This window comes from Grampus griseus, assembly GCF_964374135.1.
Source record: "Grampus griseus genome assembly, chromosome: 7".
Classification (NCBI taxonomy): domain Eukaryota; kingdom Metazoa; phylum Chordata; class Mammalia; order Artiodactyla; family Delphinidae; genus Grampus; species Grampus griseus.
In genome coordinates this window covers 65724846-65743279 of record NC_139001.1, presented here as the reverse complement: position 1 = coordinate 65743279, position 18434 = coordinate 65724846, and the positions used below count along the sequence as shown (strand labels likewise).

Genomic DNA, 18434 nt, shown 5'->3' with positions numbered 1-18434 from the left:
GAGGGGGAAGAGTACGCTGGGACAAAGTGAGAGAGTGGCATGGACATATATACACTACCAAACGTAAAATAGATAGCTAGTGGGAAGCAGCCGCATAGCACTGGGAGATCAGCTTGGTGCTTTGTAACGACCTAGAGGGGTGGGATAGGGAGGGTGGGAAGGAGGGAGACACAAGAGAGAAGAGATATGGGGACATATGCATATGTATAACTGATTCACTTTGTTATAAAGCAGAAACTAACACACCATTGTAAAGCAATTATACTCCAATAAAGATGTAAAAAAAAGGGCGTTAAAGAATGTTCTAAGTTCATTCTTTTACATGTAACTGTCCAGTTTTCCCAGAACAATTTACTAAAGAGATGTCTTTTCACCATTGTACAGTCTTGCCTCTTTTGTCATAAGATTAATTGACCATAGGTGCATGGTTTTATTTCTGGGCTTTCTATCCTGATCCATTGATCTATATCTCTGTTTTTGTGCCAGTACCAAACTGTCTTGATGACTGTAGCTTGGTAGAATAGTCTGAAGTCAGGGAACCTGATTCCGCCAGCTCCATTTTTCTTTCTGAAGATTACTTTGGCTATTTGGGGTCTTTTGTGTCTCCATACAAATTTAAAATGTTTTGTTCTAGGTCTGTGAAAAATGCCATTGGTAATCTGCTAGGGATTGCAGTGAATCTGTCGACTGCCTTGGGGAGTACAGTCATTGTGACAATATTGTGATCCTTCCAATCCAAGAATATGTTGTATCTTTCCATCTGTTTGTGTCATCATTGATTTCTTTCATTGGTGTCTTATAGTTTTCAGAATTACAGGTGTTTTGTCTTCTTAGGTAGGTCTATTCCTGAGTATTTTATTATTTTTGATGTGAAGGTAAATGGGATTGTTTCTTCAATTTCTCTTTTTGATCTTTCGTTGTTAGTGTATAGGAATGCAAGAGGTTTCTGTGTATTAATTTTGTATCCTGCAACTGAATTCATTGATGGATTCCAGTAGTTTTCTGGTGGCATCTTTAGAATTTTCTATGTAGAGTATCATGTCATCTGCAAACAGTGAGTTTTCCTTCTTTTCCAATTTGCTTCTCTGATTGCCACGGCTAGGACTTCCAAAACTATGTTGAATAAAAGTGGCAAGAGAGGACATCCTTATCTTGTTCCTGATCTTAGAGGAAATGCTTCCAGCTTTTCAATGTTGAGTATGATGTTAGCTGTAGGTCTGTCATATATGGCCTTTATTATGTTGAGGTATGTTCCCTCTATTCCCACTTTCTGGAGAGTTTTTATCATAAATCGGTGTTGAATTTTGTCAAAAGCTTTTTCTGCATTTATTGAGATGATGATATGGTTTTTATTCTTGTTTGTTGACATGGTTTATCATGCTGACTGATTTGCGGACACTGAAAAATGCTTGCATCCCTGCGATAAATCCCACTTGATCATAGTGCATGATCCTTTTAATATATTCTTGGATTTGGTTTGCTAGTATTTTGTTAAGTGTTTTTGCATCTGTGTTCATCACTAATACTGGCCTGCAGTTTTCTTTTTTTCTATTATCTTTGTCTGGTTTGGGTATCAGGATGATGGCAGCCTCATAAAATAAGTTTGGGAGCGTTCCTTCATCTGCAGTATTTTGGAATACTTTCAGAAGGACAGGTGTTAAGTCTTCTCTAAATGTTTGATAGAATTCACCTGTGAAGCCATCTGGTCCTGCACTTTTGTTTGTTGGAAGTTTTTTGATCACAACTTCAATTTCAGTACTTGTGATTGGCCTATTCATATTTGCAATTTCTTCCTGATTCAGTATTGGGGGGTTGTATCTTTCTAAGAGTTTATCATTTCTTCCAGGTTGTCCATTTTGTTGGCATATAGTTGCTTGTAGTGTCTCTAGTGATCCTTTGTATTTCTATGGTGTCTGTTGTAATTTCTCCTTTTTCATTTCTAATTTTATTGATTTGCACCCTCTCCCTTTTTTTCTTAATGAGTCTGGCTAAAAGTTTATCAATTTTGTTTATCTTTTCAGAGAACCATCTTTTAGTTTCATTGATCTTTTGTATTGTTTTCTTCAACTCTATTTCATTTATTTCTGCTCTGATCTTTATGATTTCTTTCCTTCTACTAACTTTAGGTTTTGTTTGCTCTTCTTTCTCTAGTTGCTTTAGATGTAAGGTTAGGTTGTTTATTTGAGCTTTTTCTTGTTTCCTGAGGTAAGCTTGCATTGCTATAACTTCCCTCTTAGAACTGCTTTTTCTGTGTCCCATAGGTTTTGGATCATTGTGCTTTTGTCGACATTTGTCTCTAGGTATTTCTTGATTTCCTCTTTGATTTCTTCAGTGATCCACTGCTTCTTTAGTAGCATATTGTTTAAGCTCCATGTGTTTTTGTTTTTTACAGTTTTTTCTTGTAGTTGATTTCTAATCTCATAGCATTGTGGTTGAAAAGATGCTTGATATGATTTCCATTTTCTTAAATTAACCACAGCTTGCTTTGAGGCCCAGCATGTGATCAGTCCTGGAGAATGTTCCATGTGCACTTGAGAAGAATGTGTATTCTGCTGCTTTTGGATGTAATGCTCTATAAATATAAGTTCACCTGGTCTAATGTGTCATTTAAGGCCTGTGTTTCCTTGTTGATTTTTTTGTCTGGATGATCTGTCCACTGATGAAAGTTGGGTGTTAAAGTCCCCCACTATTATTGTGTTACTGTCGATTTCTCCTTTTATGGCTGTTACTGTTTGCCTTATATATTGTGGTGCTTCTATGGTGGGTACATATATATTTAAAATTGTTGCATCTTTTTCTTGGATTGATCCCTTGATCATTATGTAATGTCCTTCTCTGTCTCTTGTAACAGTCTTTATTTTAAAGTCTATTTTGTCTGATATGAGCATTGCTACTCCAGCTTTCTTTAAATTTCCATTTGCATGGAATACCTTCTTCCATCCCCTCACTTTCAGTCTGTATGTGTCTCTAGATCTGAAGTGGGTCTCTTGTAGACAGCATATATATACAGGTCTTGTTTTTGTACACATTCAGCCAGTCTATGTCTTTCATTTACATTTAAGGTAATTATCGATATATATGTCCTGTTACCATTTTGTTAACTGGTTTGGATTTGTTTTTGTAGGTCTTTTTTTCTTCCCTTCCTCTTTTGTTCTCTTCTCTTGTGATTTGATGACTAACTTTAGTGCTGTGTTTTGATTCCTTTTTCTTTTCTGTGTATCTATTGTAGATTTTCAGTATGTGGTTACCATGAAGTGTTTTTATTTTTCTTTAAAGATTTTTTGATGTGGACCAATTTTAAAGTCTTTATTGAATTTTGTTACATTGCTTCTGTTTTATATTTTGATCTTTTGGCCCCAAGGCATCTGGGATCTCAGCTCCCTGACCAGGGATCAAACCTGCACCCCCTGCATTGGAAGGCAAAGTCTTAATCACTGTACCACCACAGGGAAGTCCCTATCATGAGGTTTTGATATAGCAGTCTATGTATAAATAAGATTGTTTTAAGTTGCTGGTCTTTTAATTTTAAATGCATTTTCAGTATCCTGTGTTTGTACTCTCTTCTTATGATTGCTGGTTTTGATGTCATATTTACGTGTGGATGATTTTCTACCTCTGTGCTTCCTGTACTGGGTTATCTGTTTCCTTCTTTAGGTTTGGGAAGTTTTCTGCCATAATTTCTTCAAATTCATTTTCCATCCCCTGTTCTCTTTCTTTCCCCTCCTGGAATCCCTATTATGCATAAATTTGCATGGTTTATATTATCCCATAGATCTCTTATATTTTCATTTTTTTTCATTTGGCTTTCTGTCTTCTGTCCTGATTGGGTGATTTCCATTACTCTGTCTTCCAGGTCACTTATTCATTCTTCTGCATTATTTCTTCTGCTATTCACTGCCTTTAGTTCAGTCTTTGTCTTGACAAATGAGTTTTCTAATTTTTCTTGGTTCCTCTTTATAGTTTCTAGTTCCTTTTTACAGTACTCTGCATTTCTTTCGACAGCCTTTCTTAATTCCTTCAGTATTTTCATTATCTCCTTTTTGAAACTGGGGTCTATTAGACTGAAGAGATCTGCTTCATTGTTTGTTCTTTCAGGGGAATTCTCTTGGTCTTTTAACTGGGAGTGGTTCCTCTGCTTCTTCATTTTATTTATATTTCTCTTATTCTGTGAGTTTAGGAGAAACAGTTGTCTATTGTGGTCTTGGAGGGAGCATCCCTGTGTAGCTCGTGTGGGTTTAATATTTTTGGTGCAAGGGCTGTTTTTAGTATGGATGCCTGTCGCCACTTTCCTCAGTATGTGCTGGTCATTATCCCCTTGAAGGGGGTGCACAGATGCAGCAGCTGGTGCCTGGGCTGTGGGGTTTTCAGCAGTGGTGGCAGCTCACGTGCATCCCTGGAGCACACAACGGGAGCAGAGGTGGCTCACGACTGCTCCTGGAGTCCAGCAGGGTGGAGTTGGTGGCTTGAGACCACTCCTAAAGTACAGGGGCAGTGGTGGCTCACAGTTGGTCCTGAAGCCTAGGGGACAGTGGTGGCTCACAACTGCTTTTGGAGCTCATGCAGGCTGTGTCTTGCCACCTGAGAGCTCACACAGGAAAAAAAGCTGTAATGGCGGGCCCCACCCCTCCCCTTGCGCACCACCCACACAACAGCGCCTGGCCTCTAAGGCAGCCCAGGCTCCCTGTGCGTACACCCGCGGGTGCAGCTGCACCAGACTCCAGCCTGTTCAGGGAGCTTCCATGCAGCCCACCCCAGTCCTCTCCCCGGGCCTGATCTCCGAAGCCTGAGGTTCCGCACCCAGCCCCCACCAGCACCAGCAGATGTGTGTTTCAGGCTGGGGAGTGCAGAGTGGTGGCACTGACCATCTGTGCAGGTCTCTCTCCATTCTAGCTGCTGCAAACCGGCTGCTGCATTCTCCTCTGAGGCTCAGAAGCGCCCCCTCTGTCCCTGCTGATCTCCCCATCAGGGGACTTCCCTGGGTGCAGGAACCTTTCCTCTTTCATAGCTCCCTCCCAGGGGAGCAGGTCCCATCCCCAATTCCTTTCTCACTTTCTTTTTTTCTTCCTTTTTAATTTTGTCCTACCCGGTTATGTGGAGATTTTCTTGCCCTTTCAGAGGTCTGAGGTCTTCTGCTAGCATGCAGTAGATATTCAGTGAGAATCATTCCACATGTAGAGGTATTTCTGATGCATTCATGGGAGGAGATGAGCTGCACATTCTACTACTCCACCATCTTGATCGCTCCCCCCCACCATTTGCCTTTCTTGACCCATAATCTTGGGTTTCAAAATGTTGTTCTGTCTGCCTTCTGGTATCACTAAAGAGAGGAGCGCGATCAGAGTATGGTTTCAGAAAGAGGATTCAAATACTGGTCTTATCTTTTATGCGAATTCCAGCACATTACTCAAATTCTCTGAGTCTAGAATCACTTACTTTCTTAAAACAGGATTATAATATTGACCTTCAGAGTGCCATGGAAACCAAATAAAAGCATGAAAGAGCTTTAAAACTATAAACGTCAATAGTAGTATCTATAATGCCACATATTTTGTTAAGAACTAGGATGACTACCCTATAATGAAGCCACAGAATCTAGAAGCTAAATTGGATTAGACAGGAAGTAAAGGTTGAAATTCCTGGCCCCCAATTGTTTGTATGATTTTGCTAATGTGTGTGATATATAATATCACTGATATTATCTAAAGTCAACCTTGGGAGGCCAGTTTCTTGAATAATTATCACCTTACAATATTACTGAAATGCATTCATTATTAGTTGAAGTTATAATTACCACTGATAGGTTAGATTACATTAACTTGTCTTTTGGTTAACCATGAAATCTGACAGAAGGCAAATTTCTGCACTTAAGAAGTCTGTCGAAAGCTAAAATGTATTATATTCTGAAAAGTTAGTTCATGTTTATTAATGAACAGTGAGAAAATACCAAGAAAAACCATAATGTGATGTGATTAGGCATGAAGTGCTATGGAATTACAATGCACAGAATTCCTAACGTTGCCTGGGGGAGGCAGAAGAGGTTTCACAGAGGATCAGACTTTGAGTCTTGTTAGGCAGACAAAGGCATTCCAAGGGCAGGTGGCATGTGCAAAGACAGGGCTGAGAAGAGCATGGAGAGTGCTAGATGCTGAAGTAGAGGAAGAAGGATAAGAAATACGGATGGAAGGGTAATCCTGGGGTGTATTATTATCAAAATAATGCTGTAGTTTAGACTTTACCCTGGAAAGTCATCCTAAATTTTAAGCAGAGGGCTAGTTTTCGCTTTTTTTAGAATTAATATGATAGTTCCTACAATGGCCTGGAACACAGCAAGAGACAAGAGGCTGGAAGATCAGCTGGGAAACTGCACTAGTCCGGGTGAGAGATAATAAAGTTCTTCATTAGAGTGGTGGGCTAGGAGAAGACGGACAGGATGTGATAGCTATTCAGCAGAGAGAACTGATAGGACTTGTTAACCAATTAGTGTGAGGGAAGGGGAGAACTCAGGACGATTTGGAGATTCTGAGAGAGAAAAGGTTTGTAATCTGTCAAGAGAGCAATAATTAGATCTATATGGAGAATTTTCTACTAGCTAGGTTAAGTCAAATTAGACAGTACATTTCTGAAGTAAGCTCAAACACAGCCTTGAAGTATAAGATGTGCTATTGAGGATGACCTATATAACACATGACAAAGTAAGTATAGATGCACAGATTTTAGAATAATTGACTAGTGGATAAGTTTACAAAATCCTATTAGGAATAAAGCATAGAATGCAAGATTAAAAACAAAATATCACATAGACAATAAAAATTTACTTAAAACTTTGTATTTTTAAACAACTTGGTATTTCACAGTCATTCACTGAGCCATTCAACCAGTAAACAATTACTCTGTGCCATCTATGTACCTGGAAATATACCTGATGCTGGTGGTTGTATGTTGTTTGGTATTTCTGGAGTACTAGGTCGTTCTACTGAATTTATGAATAAATAATTCACTTTATATTTGTTTTTAAGTAGACAGTCCAGAGCACCACTATTATGTATTTGGAAAAAGTGCTGGGGCCAAGTAACCTGGGTGATACAAAAGTCACGTGACAGATGAGGGGCTTCTTCAAATCTTACATGCAAGGGCACTGTTGCCACCAATGGCTTAAACATATTCACAAGGAAAGAGGTCTGTTTTTTAAAGAAACCAGGTTGGATCACTGACTCAGAGGGAAATGCTGCAATACGGGAACAGCTTGAGATAGTCAGAATGAAAATATTACATGCATTACCTTAAACAGTAGATCAGAGAAGGAAAAAAAGACAAAACAGAGTATAGAAACCAAGAGAGAAGCCATGGCAGGAAGACAACTTAGGCCTGAAGAAAGTATGAGTAAGGTTTGGGCAAATGAAGTGGAAGGATGGCCCATATTTTAGACTTGGAGTAAGCAGAAAAGGTAAGAAGTTAAAGGAATTAGGAGCACTCTTTCAAGTAACATCTGAATAAGAGCTGGAGCAGACAGTGTGAGAAACGACATGACCTGAGGAAGTCCAAAGGTGGGAGACAATCTTAAAAGATGATAAAAATAATAAGAAATTAAAAGTGTTGACATCACCATAAGAACAAGATTTTTTCCTTCTAATCTTTGCCCTAACTAGGAATTAGGAATGTTTTATTTGTAAGCAGAAGGGACTGTTCTATAAATTCAAACCCTCAGCGAGTTACAGCATTAGTCAGCGGAACAAGTCGAGTGTCTCTGGTTCTCTGAGCTGCCCTCCTTGAGGCATGCCCACCTCTGTGTACACGCTGCCCCACCCAGGCAGCTCTGACTGCCCATGGCAGCATCCTGAGACAAGGCATAGGGGTCGGAAGAACTGAACAACAGCTCGAGGACTTCCTCTGAGATCGCAAACTCTTCTCAGCCAGTACTTTGACACGTAAGTAACATACATTCCCTTCCCTTCCCCCTTTACCCCAACTCCCTTCTTTCCTTTTCTCCTCCCACTCTTGTATTCATCCAATAGTTATACTCAGCCAGATACTGTTCTACATCTTCATAGCAGTGAAGACCCAGTTCCTGGCCACTTGATGCTTATGATCTATTATTTACAATTTTTGTTTTGCTTTGTTTTACAAATGCAATATAAAACAAAGGACCGAGAACAGGATAAGAGGATGGGGGGCAATGAGGTGTTATTGACATAGGATGGCTGGGGAAGGGCACCCTCAGGAAGAGGCAGCATGAGAGCAAAGTTCTGAGTGGAATAAAGCAGAACATACTCCAGGAAGAGGGAACAGCAACTGGAGAGTCTCAAGGAACTAACCTGCCTGGGCTGTTGCTTACCTAATATCTACTATCCCTTCCTTTTTCACTATCAGAGTTCTGATTTTATTCTACGTGGCACTGTGTTCAGCTAGAAGATGACATTTCCCACTCTGTTTTGCAGCTACAGAGGTGCTTCTAGAAAGGGTTTTTTTTTTTTTAAAGAAAGAAAAGATGACTCACTGAGGAGGTATGCCCTTTGGCCCACCTCCACCTTCCCCATCCAGGAACATCAATGCCTAGGGCTGCAGCGGTCATCTTGGACGTGATACTTAAAATGGAAGTTTGGCTAATGATGGTAGAAGAAAAAGACAGAAGGACTCAGACTTCCTGATGATACCGTGGAATCTCTGGGCCATTCCCAGCACAATCTACTTTTAAATTTCTTTAACGTAAGAGAAAAATAAAAGCCATAATTATTTAGGCCACTAGAGTATGGGGGGGAGGATAACCACTACTTTCAGCTGAAAGCATTTCTAAACTATTTGGGGGCAAGGCATAGAAACAGAGGTGAGTTGTGCGAATACTGCAGTAATCCGTGTGAGAAATGACCAGGGTGGCAGCAGTAGAGGTGGTAAAAGTGATGGGATCCTAGACATATTTTGAAGGTAGAGCTAACAGGGATTTGCTGACAGACTGGACGTGGTATATGAGAAGAAAGATGAGACAAAGGTAACTAGAAGGTTTGGGACTGGCGTAAATGGATAAATGGTAATGCCATTTACGGAAATGAGAAAAAGAGAAGGAGTAGATCTGGAGGGAAGGAAAAGATCCAGTATTGTGTTTTGGACAGGTTAAGCTGGAGAGCCTCCTAGGCAGCTGAGTGGGAATGCAAATAAGCAGTGGTGTAGATGAGTCGGGACTGGACACTGGACGTAAAGCCGGGGGCCTGGATGAAGTCACCTAGAGCAGTGAAGGTATTAAAGGGGAAAACGTTTGAGAAATGGTGTCTACAACCCTCTGACATTTAAAGGTCATAAAGAGAAGACAGATCTAACAAAGGAGGGTGAAACAGAGCGGTCAGCTGGGAAAATACCAGGTAAGCCCAGCATCCCGGAAGACAAGTCAAGGACGTCTTTCATGAAGGAGCGGGTAAGCTGTGCTAAGTACACTGTCAGGCCCAGAAAGCAGAGAACTGAGAATCAGACCTGGGTCTGGCAGCATGGAGGGCACTGGCCACCCTGCAGAAGCAGCCTCCCTGGAGTGCAGGAGTGGAGGAGACAGTGAAGACAGCAGACAGAAATCCTTCAGAGGAAATCTGCTACAGTGGAAAATGGAGCTGTAATTGGAAGGGGAGAGTAACTGGAGACTTAAGAGCTGGGTTTTATGTACTAATGTCTTTAAAACGGGCAGGTATCACAGCAAATTTATGTGCTGACTGGGAAGAAGATGATGGTACAGGAGAGAGAGAACAGCAGAAGTAAAGCCCTTCAGGAGGGGAGGGGAGGCATCCAGTGCCCACAGGGAGCAGCTGTTGCAGGTGGGGTGGCAGACCTGGGGAGCAGGCGGACCTGGGGACAGGAAGAGGGAGACTTTCTCTTCCAGGTGCTCACGTTTTCTCAGTGAGGTAGGAGGCAAGGTTTCTAGCTGAGGACAAGAAGAGGGGAAAGGGGAAAGGACAAGAAGAGGGGAAAGGGTGTCAAAGGTTTGTGGAGAGGAGAAAGTATAAAAGGGGGATGGAGTGAGTGAATTCATTAGAGAAGTACAGTAGGATTGCCAGGCAGAATCTGAGGGCCCATCTGGGGTCTCTGGTCATGATTTAAAGTGAGACCAGTCACCTTAATGACCAGTCATTTTTCTTATAACCATTTCAGCTGCTCAAGGGCAGGTGTGGAATAAGCAGCATAACAGCCAAAAAGAAGAGAAAGGGAGTTGATTGCATTAGAAGGTATAATCAGTGGATATTTACCTGGTTTTCGTTCTAAAAGCTGTTGTAAATGAAACACGGCTTGTTCGTAGTCCTGTCTTCTGAACATGAGATCTGCCATCATCTATAAAGGTAAACGTTGGTTCTAAAAATACTGCCACATATTTTACAAAGCATAGTATTCCTATCAAGACTGGTTGCTATGAAAACACATCTGAGAAATATGAGGAGGGCAAAGTTTTATGAAACGGAGCCATTTAAAAGTCAAGTACACCTTAAGCAGATTAGCACTGAGATCAGTATAACAGAAGATAATCAAGGATGTGAAACATTTCTGTTTGCAAAAACTGTATTTTAGCATAAAATATGTTTCAAGGAGTTATTCTAAAAACAGAAACTTGAAGGGAACTGCACACTCTCTGTGTCTCACTTGGCTAAAATAACGAGAAGATTTTAAAAGAAAACCCAGAACATTCTGAAACCTTAAGTATTTCAAAGGAATTTAAAATGAGCAAGTGCTTTAAAAGGGAGAGGTCTGGTATTTCTTTTCAGTTACAGTGGCTCATTTGTAAAATTATTAAATGAACCTCACAAACTGTCATCTATGTAGCTGTTTGAAAAGCTACCAAAAACCTCAACCCAGGTAAAAATGAGAAAGAAAAGCAAAACTCTATTTAATAAACACACACCTTAAAATGATACATGAAGAATTTTTTCTGTAACTCAGAAAGTGCCACTGAAACTGGTAACAGTTAGTCTTTAGCAAATTAGAGCTTTACCACATGAACTCCTCCTGACCAAGCATAAAGAAAAATTAACTAGGCCCAAAAAGGGCAAGCAAAAACCTGACCTAAGTTCACCATTCTCATAAAATAAAGAGAGTCTTGGTGTTTATTGGTAAAATATACTAATAATGTTAAAAGTGTTATTTCTTCCAAAAGCCAACATGAGCCAGGCATCTCATCTCCTATTAGTTTTATCAGTTAAAATTTGAAACTGCCCCTTGGAATAAACATAAAACACAACTGCCTTTACAGCAGTGAAGTCTCCTGGACTAACCATGGTGGCAGCTTCATTGTCCTGGTCGCTCTGGAGAAGCAGAGCACAGTGCCGCAGGCAGGCGTCAGGGTCATCTTGTGCCAGGTATAATCGTGCCAGCTCCAGCATTATCTACAGAGAAGAAGGGCAAGATTAGTCAGAAAATGTTTGGAATAAAAAGTGAAATAGGAAAATGTGTAGGCACAGATGAAACTTTATTTGACCAAGAGTTATTGCAATAAAAAGGCCAAGCACGATAAGCAGGAAAACTATAGGTTTGCTCATCTCTAGTTTCTCTTATACTGGGGAAAAAAAAAGGAAAAACAGGCTGTGCCTCAGTTGAAAAGTAGAGAGACACAAAGCACTGTGAAAAGAACACTGGTCTTAAATTAGGAGCTATGATTCTAGTCCAAGCTTCTCCATGATGGGGCCCTTTACTTCTCTAAACCTGTTTCCTCATTTGTAAAATAAAAAGCTTGAAGCAGATATGCTCTAGATGTACAACTATGATTCCAGTTACTTTAGTCACCACTGAACAAGGTACCTATTTGGTTATGACTTAATAAAGATTATCTTTGCCTTACATCTGAAAGAGTTGTATTATTTCAAAACGTCTAATCTTAAACTTTAAATTCTAGAACATGGTTGTCTCGTGTTCTACATCACTTATTTAAATATTTACCCATTTACTAGAGTATTGTTTTAAAATGTTGATCATCTATCAAGATCTGAGAGTAATAACATTTTAGTTTATAAAACTGGCCATGACAACCAGTGGATCACTGAAGAAATCAAAGAGGAAATCAAAAATTACCTAGAGACAAATGACAATGAAAACATCATGATCCAAAACATATGGGATGCAGAGAAAGCAGTTCTAAGAGAAGTTTACAGAAATACAATCCTACCTCAGGAAACAAGACAACTCTCAAATCAACAACCTAACCTTACACCTAAAGCAACTAGAGAAAGAAAAACAAAGAAAACCCAAAGTTAGTAGACGGAAAGAAGTCATAAAGATCAGAGCAGAAATAAATAAAATAGAGACTAAAAAAAAATAGAAAAGATCAATGAAACTAAAAGCTAGTTCTCTGAAAACATAAACAAAATTGATAAACCTTTAGCCAGACTCTTCAAGAAAAAAAGGGAGAGGGCAAAAATCAATAAAATTAGAAATGAAAACGGAGAAGTTACAACGGACACCACAGAAATACAAAGGATCATAAGAGACACTACAAGCAACTATATGCCAACAAAATGGACAATCTGAAAGAAATGACAAATTCTTAGAAAGATACAATCTCCCAATACTGAATCAGGAAGAAATTGCAAATATGAACAGACCAATCACAAGTACTGAAATTGTGATAAAAAAACTTCCAACAAACAAAACTGCAACACCAGATGACTTCACAGGTAAATTCTACCAAACATTTAGAGAAGAGTTAATACCTATCCTTCTGAAAGTATTCCAAAATACTGCAGAGGAAGGAACACTCCCAAACTCATTTTATGAGGCCACCATCATCCTGATACCAAAACCAGACAGAGATACCAGAAGAAAAGAAAACTACAGGCCAATATTACTGATGAACACAGACTCAAAAACACTCAACAAAATACTGGCAAACCAAATCCAACAATACATTAAAAGGATCATACACCATGATCAAGTGGGATTTATCCCAGGGATGCAAGGATTCTTCAGTATCTGCAGATCAATCAGTGTGATATACCATATCAACAAACTGAATAAAAACCATATCATCATCTCAATAGATGCAGAAAAAGCTTTTGACAAAATTCAACACCGATTTATGATAAAAACTCTATAGAAAGTAGGAATAGAGGGAACATACCTCACCATAATATAGACCATATATGACAAACCTACAGCTAACATCATACTCAATGGTGAAAAGCTGAAAGCATTTCCTCTAAGATCAGGAACAAGACAAGGATGTCCCCTCTTGCCACTCTTATTCGACATAGTTTTGGAAGTCCTAGCCATGGCAATCAGAGAAGAAAAAGAAATAAAAGGAATCCAAATTGGCAAAGAAGGAGTAAAACTGTCACTGTTTCCAGATGACATGATGATACTATACATAGAAAATCCTTAAGATGCTACCAGAAAACTACTAGAGCCCGTCAATGGAATCAGTAAAGTTGCAGGATACAAAATTTAATACACAGAAATCTCTTGCATTCCTACACACTAACAAGGAAAGATCAGAAAGAGAAATTAAAGAAACAATCCCATTTACCATCAGATCAAAAAGAATAAAATACCTAGAAATAAACCTACCTAAGGAGGCAAAAGACACCAATGAAAGAAATCAGTGATGACACAAACAGATGGAAAGATATAACATGTTCTTGGATTGGAAGAATCAATACTGTCACAATGACTATACTCCCCAAGGCAATCGACAGATTCACTGCAATCCCTAGCAGATTACCAATGGCATTTTTCACAGACCTAGAACAAAAAATTTTTTATTTGTACAGAGACACAAAAGACCCCAAATAGCCAAAGCAATCTTCAGAAAGAAAAACGGAGCTGGAGGGATCAGGCTCCCTGACTTCAGACTATTCTATAAATCTACAGTCATCAAAACAGTATGTTACTGGCCCAAAAACAGAAATATAGATCCATGGAACAGGATAGAATGCCCAGAAATAAACCCACGCCCCTATGGTCAATTAATCTACAACAAAGGAGTCAAGACTATGCAATGGAGAAAAGACAGTCTCTTCAATAAATTGTGCTGGGAAAACTGGACAGCTACATGTAAATGAATGAAATTACAACATTCTCTAACACCATACACAAAAATAAACTCAAAATGGATCAAAGACCTACATGTAAGTCCAGACACTATAAAACTCTTAGAGGAAAACATAGGCAGAACATTCTCTGACATAGATTGCAGCAATATCTTTTTGGATCCACCTCCTAGAGTAATGGAAAAAAAAAACCCAAAAACAGATGGGACCGAATTAAACTTAAAAGCGTCTGCACAGCAAAGGAAACCATAAACAAAAAGACAACCCACAGAATGGGAGAAAATATTTGCAAACAATGCAAATGACAAGGGATTAACCTCCAAAATTTACAAACAGCTCATGCAGCTCAGCGTTAAAAAAGCAAACAACCGAACCAAAAAATGGGCAAAAGATCTAGACATTTCTCCAAAGACATACAGACGGCCAAAAAGCACGTGAGAAGATGCTCAACGTCACTAATCATTTAGAGAAACGCAAATCAAAACCACAATGAGTTATCACCTCAAACTGGTCAGAATGGCCATCATCAAAAAGTCTACAAACAGAAACAGATGCTGGAAAGGGTGTGGAGAAAAGGGAACCCTCCTACACTGTTTGTGGGAATGTAAATTGGTACAACCACTATGGAGAACAGTATGGAGTTTCCTTAGAAAAAAACTAAAAATAGAACTATTGTATGATCCAGCAATCACATTCCTGGATGTATATCCAGAGAAAACCATAATTCGAAATGATACATGCATCTCACTGTTCACCGCAGCACTGTTTACAATAGCCAAGACATGGAAGCAACCTGTGCCATTTGAAGTTAAGAGATTCAATCTAGTTGCTTTTGTATATCCAGCACCAAACAGCAATGAAAATACAATAGCTGTTTAGTAAACTGAATCGAATCCTCTAGATTCAGATATTTATTTGAATTTGAGAATTGTTTTAAAGTAATTATTAAAACACAGATGAATGTAAAAAGAGCTTACAGATTTACTTTATATCACTTCATAATAATTTTAGACTAACATTATTAAGGCATCATGTATTTTGAAGTATTTCTGAAACCAATATTAATATTTTAACTTGCATTTTTATTACATTTCTTTTCAAATCTTTATAAATAAGCTGTTAAGAAGTTTACATTTGGGGAAATTAGATGACATCTGGAATATAAGGTGCTTAAAATTTGATAAAAGTACTGACCTTATTATCTGTTTCACAATGAACAAGAGCCTCTCTATAAAATTTAATTGCTTTTTCATAGTCTCGCTGAGCAACAGAATGTTTTGCAATCTCTGCACAAATTTCAGCTGCTAAATGTTTCTGTGCAGGAACTGCATCTGGCTGTTCCATCTGAACACGTTTTAGTACCCGAGCTTGTAATTCTCGAGCCTAGAAAAATATAAGGATAAAAAGGAATTTTAAAAAGAAATTAAACAATTCTCAGTAACTCACATGTAGCATAATTTTACAGATTTATTTAAGCATTAATGGCCCTCAATCTAACAAAGCCTGATCCAAAGAAAATGTCTTAACTGAGGTTTTAAAAAGGTACTTGTTTGCAAATAAGCCAGTATGCACTTATCTTTGCAACTAAAATGCTATAAAAGTACTGAATCCTTTCCCACTGTTATAAGAATATGCACAGGAAACTCACTAAGAGGAAATGCAACCATGAAACAAATATTTAGAAAAGATGTCTACATGTTGTAATTAAAAAAATGAAAACTGTAAATGTTTATTAAATTAATAAAATTGTATCTAGAAGTTATTGAATCAAATACTGGCATGTTTCAGGGAGTAAGTACATCCACATATTGTCAATGGCATATAAATCAGTCCCATCTTTCTGGGGAGCACCCTCGTAAAACATACTAACTTCCTAAAATTAACACACTATTGAACTTAGCTGTTTCATTCTTGGGAAGGTATTAAGGACATCACTTAGAAGGAAAAAAGGAAACATGTTATTTGTTATTAAAAAAAAATGGCCTGTTGGGCTCCCCTGGTGGCGCAGTGGTTGAGAGTCCGCCTGCCGCTGCAGGGGACACAGGTTCGTGCCCCGGTCCGGGAAGATCCCACATGCCGTGGAGTGGCTGGGCCCGTGAGCCATGGCCGCTGAGCCTGCACGTCGGGAGCCTGTGCTCTGCAACGGGAGAGGCCAGAACAGGGAGAGGCCCGCATACCGCAAAAAAAAAAAAAAAAGGCCTGTTGTAAAAACAAAACAACAACAACAAAACAAAAACAAATCTGGAAGCAACCCAAATGTCTGATGACAAGGAAATGCCTAACCAATTGATGGTGTATATACCTGGTCCCACACTATGCACAGACACTCCTAAGGAGGTAGGGGCCTTCCTCAGACTAAGAACGTAGAGTAATTTGCTAAATTGGAGGAGTATCAGCCTTCCCACCCACAAGTCTCATTTCTGAAACATCGAGACCTTCCTTTAACAAGTGACAGAGAACTCCTAGGCGTTAGGCCTTTACAATAAACTTTAACTTTGAGCTAATCATTCACTCATGCATTCATGCATTCATTTAATGAACAATAAATGCCCACCATCTGCCATACATTATGCTACACACAACAAGCCCTTCTGGGGACTCCTGTCAAAACGTTGGTTGACAACTGGTATTTGATGAAGATGGTCTAAAGCTGATTATTTTGGGGAACCACAGGTCATAATATTTTAGGGTATCATGATAAGCATTCTTTTGGAAATGAAAGAGAAAGGATTAAAAAATACTGTATATATAGCATGTGGTAAAGGTTAACACTGTTTCATGAAATTTTAATTTTGGTTATATTAATGTGTGTTTATAAGTATAGAGGTATGTGCACGTTTGTGTATTTGATGTTTTATATTATGCATGTACCAGTGTGCACGGTTTTGCATATGTGCACACGCACACACACACACTCACAAAGAACTCTGAAACAACTGGTCTAAATAGGGGCAGTACCCTTTTATACCTATTATGCCAGCTTAATTATTAATTTTCTTTCTCAAAAGTATTCTGGCTTGAATGATAAATTATATGGTTGCACTAGGTTAAAAGATATGCACTTCTTTCTCTAGACAGTGTGAGTTTTATCTCTGCATCAACTAAATCTCTAAATGTCAAATAGGTGGACCTCATGAGCTTAACTTCCTAGAGAAAAACCTTTATAAGTTAGGCTTTGTGATACCTTGCAATTTTCTTAAAGGTAAATAATTGGGGGGTTGGGAGGGGGTGGATCTTGAGCAAAAGTTTTTTTCATTTTTTATTAAAGATATCATAAAACAATGCTCAATTTCTCTAAGTATATATAATAATCATTAAAAAACATTTTCACATAGAATAAAATTTTCTTGAAGAATTGATACCATTCCCTATACTTTTCCTTGCTTTTATCAGAAATAAATTTCATGGTCTTTTACAGTAAGCATATTAACCCTGATCTGTCAACACCATTACTTTTCCCTCCCCCTTCCTTTATTATAATATTCTTCTAAATTCCATCAAACCCTTGGGTAGAAGAAAGTATATATATAAACATCTTATTTCAAAGAATTCTTAATTTTCCCTTTTTATTTCAATAGCCTTATTGTATCTTACCGAAGACAACATCAAAGCAAAATATGCCAATAAAATCAGAATATCACATTACTTTTTATATGAAGATGGAGCTATACTGGAAAAATCCATACAAATGAACGTTGAGTGAAGGAAGCAAACACAAGTATAATCTGTACATATTAATTAAAACTATATCAAGTTATAATGTCCTAAAATTGTTAGTGTTTTATGGCACATAGGTTTTTTATTTCTAGTTTAGATTTTGTTTTCACAGAAAAGATAATGCCTATACTAAAGTGATTTTTCCTTTAACTGTTCCTGCAATTAAACAATTAAAATAATCTATGATTTCCTTTCAGTCATTCAACAAAAATTTCAAGCTCCTATCATGGTGAACATATTTGAAGATGGATCCCATGATTTTCACCTCTATTGTTCAATAAGAGGATGGGGATCAGTTAGGAGGAGTCTGGGCTAAAAGATAATAATAGATAAGGCTAAAAGATGACAGAGAGGGATGAAGAAATGTGGAGTTATTTCGGAAGTCCGAAACATATTTCATGTTTAGCAACTATGCAAAAATATTATGATGCAACTCCCAAGTTCCATAATGTGGAGAATTAAGCTCAATAAATGGTTGCTGAATAAATGAATTTAAAATATCAAACACTTTGATTACACTATTTGAGTTGTATTGTAATTCTATATTCAAATTCAAATTGTTTGTATTGTACCTCAAAAAGATTTACTTTTTCAGAGATCAGAATGCAAAGAATATTATAGTTGGAAAGAACGTTATAGCTCTTCAAATTTTATGAAAGGTGAAAAATCCCTGTGCTATAACATATAAACTTAAAATGAATTTGATTTTGGTTT

The 18434-nt window shown here is 38.3% G+C and overlaps 1 protein-coding gene across 1 annotated transcript in view; it reads right to left on the bottom strand.

Moving 5' to 3' along the window:
* Positions 1 to 18434, bottom strand: part of TTC21B (tetratricopeptide repeat domain 21B) — an 84670-nt gene that overhangs the window by 22733 nt on the left and 43503 nt on the right. The window contains exons 20-22 of the mRNA XM_082658867.1: positions 15198 to 15386; positions 11238 to 11348; positions 10221 to 10302 (exon numbers count right to left, since the gene is read on the bottom strand). Of these exons, the coding sequence (XP_082514993.1) occupies positions 10221 to 10302; positions 11238 to 11348; positions 15198 to 15386 (382 nt within the window). The remainder of the gene's footprint in view (positions 1 to 10220; positions 10303 to 11237; positions 11349 to 15197; positions 15387 to 18434) is intronic.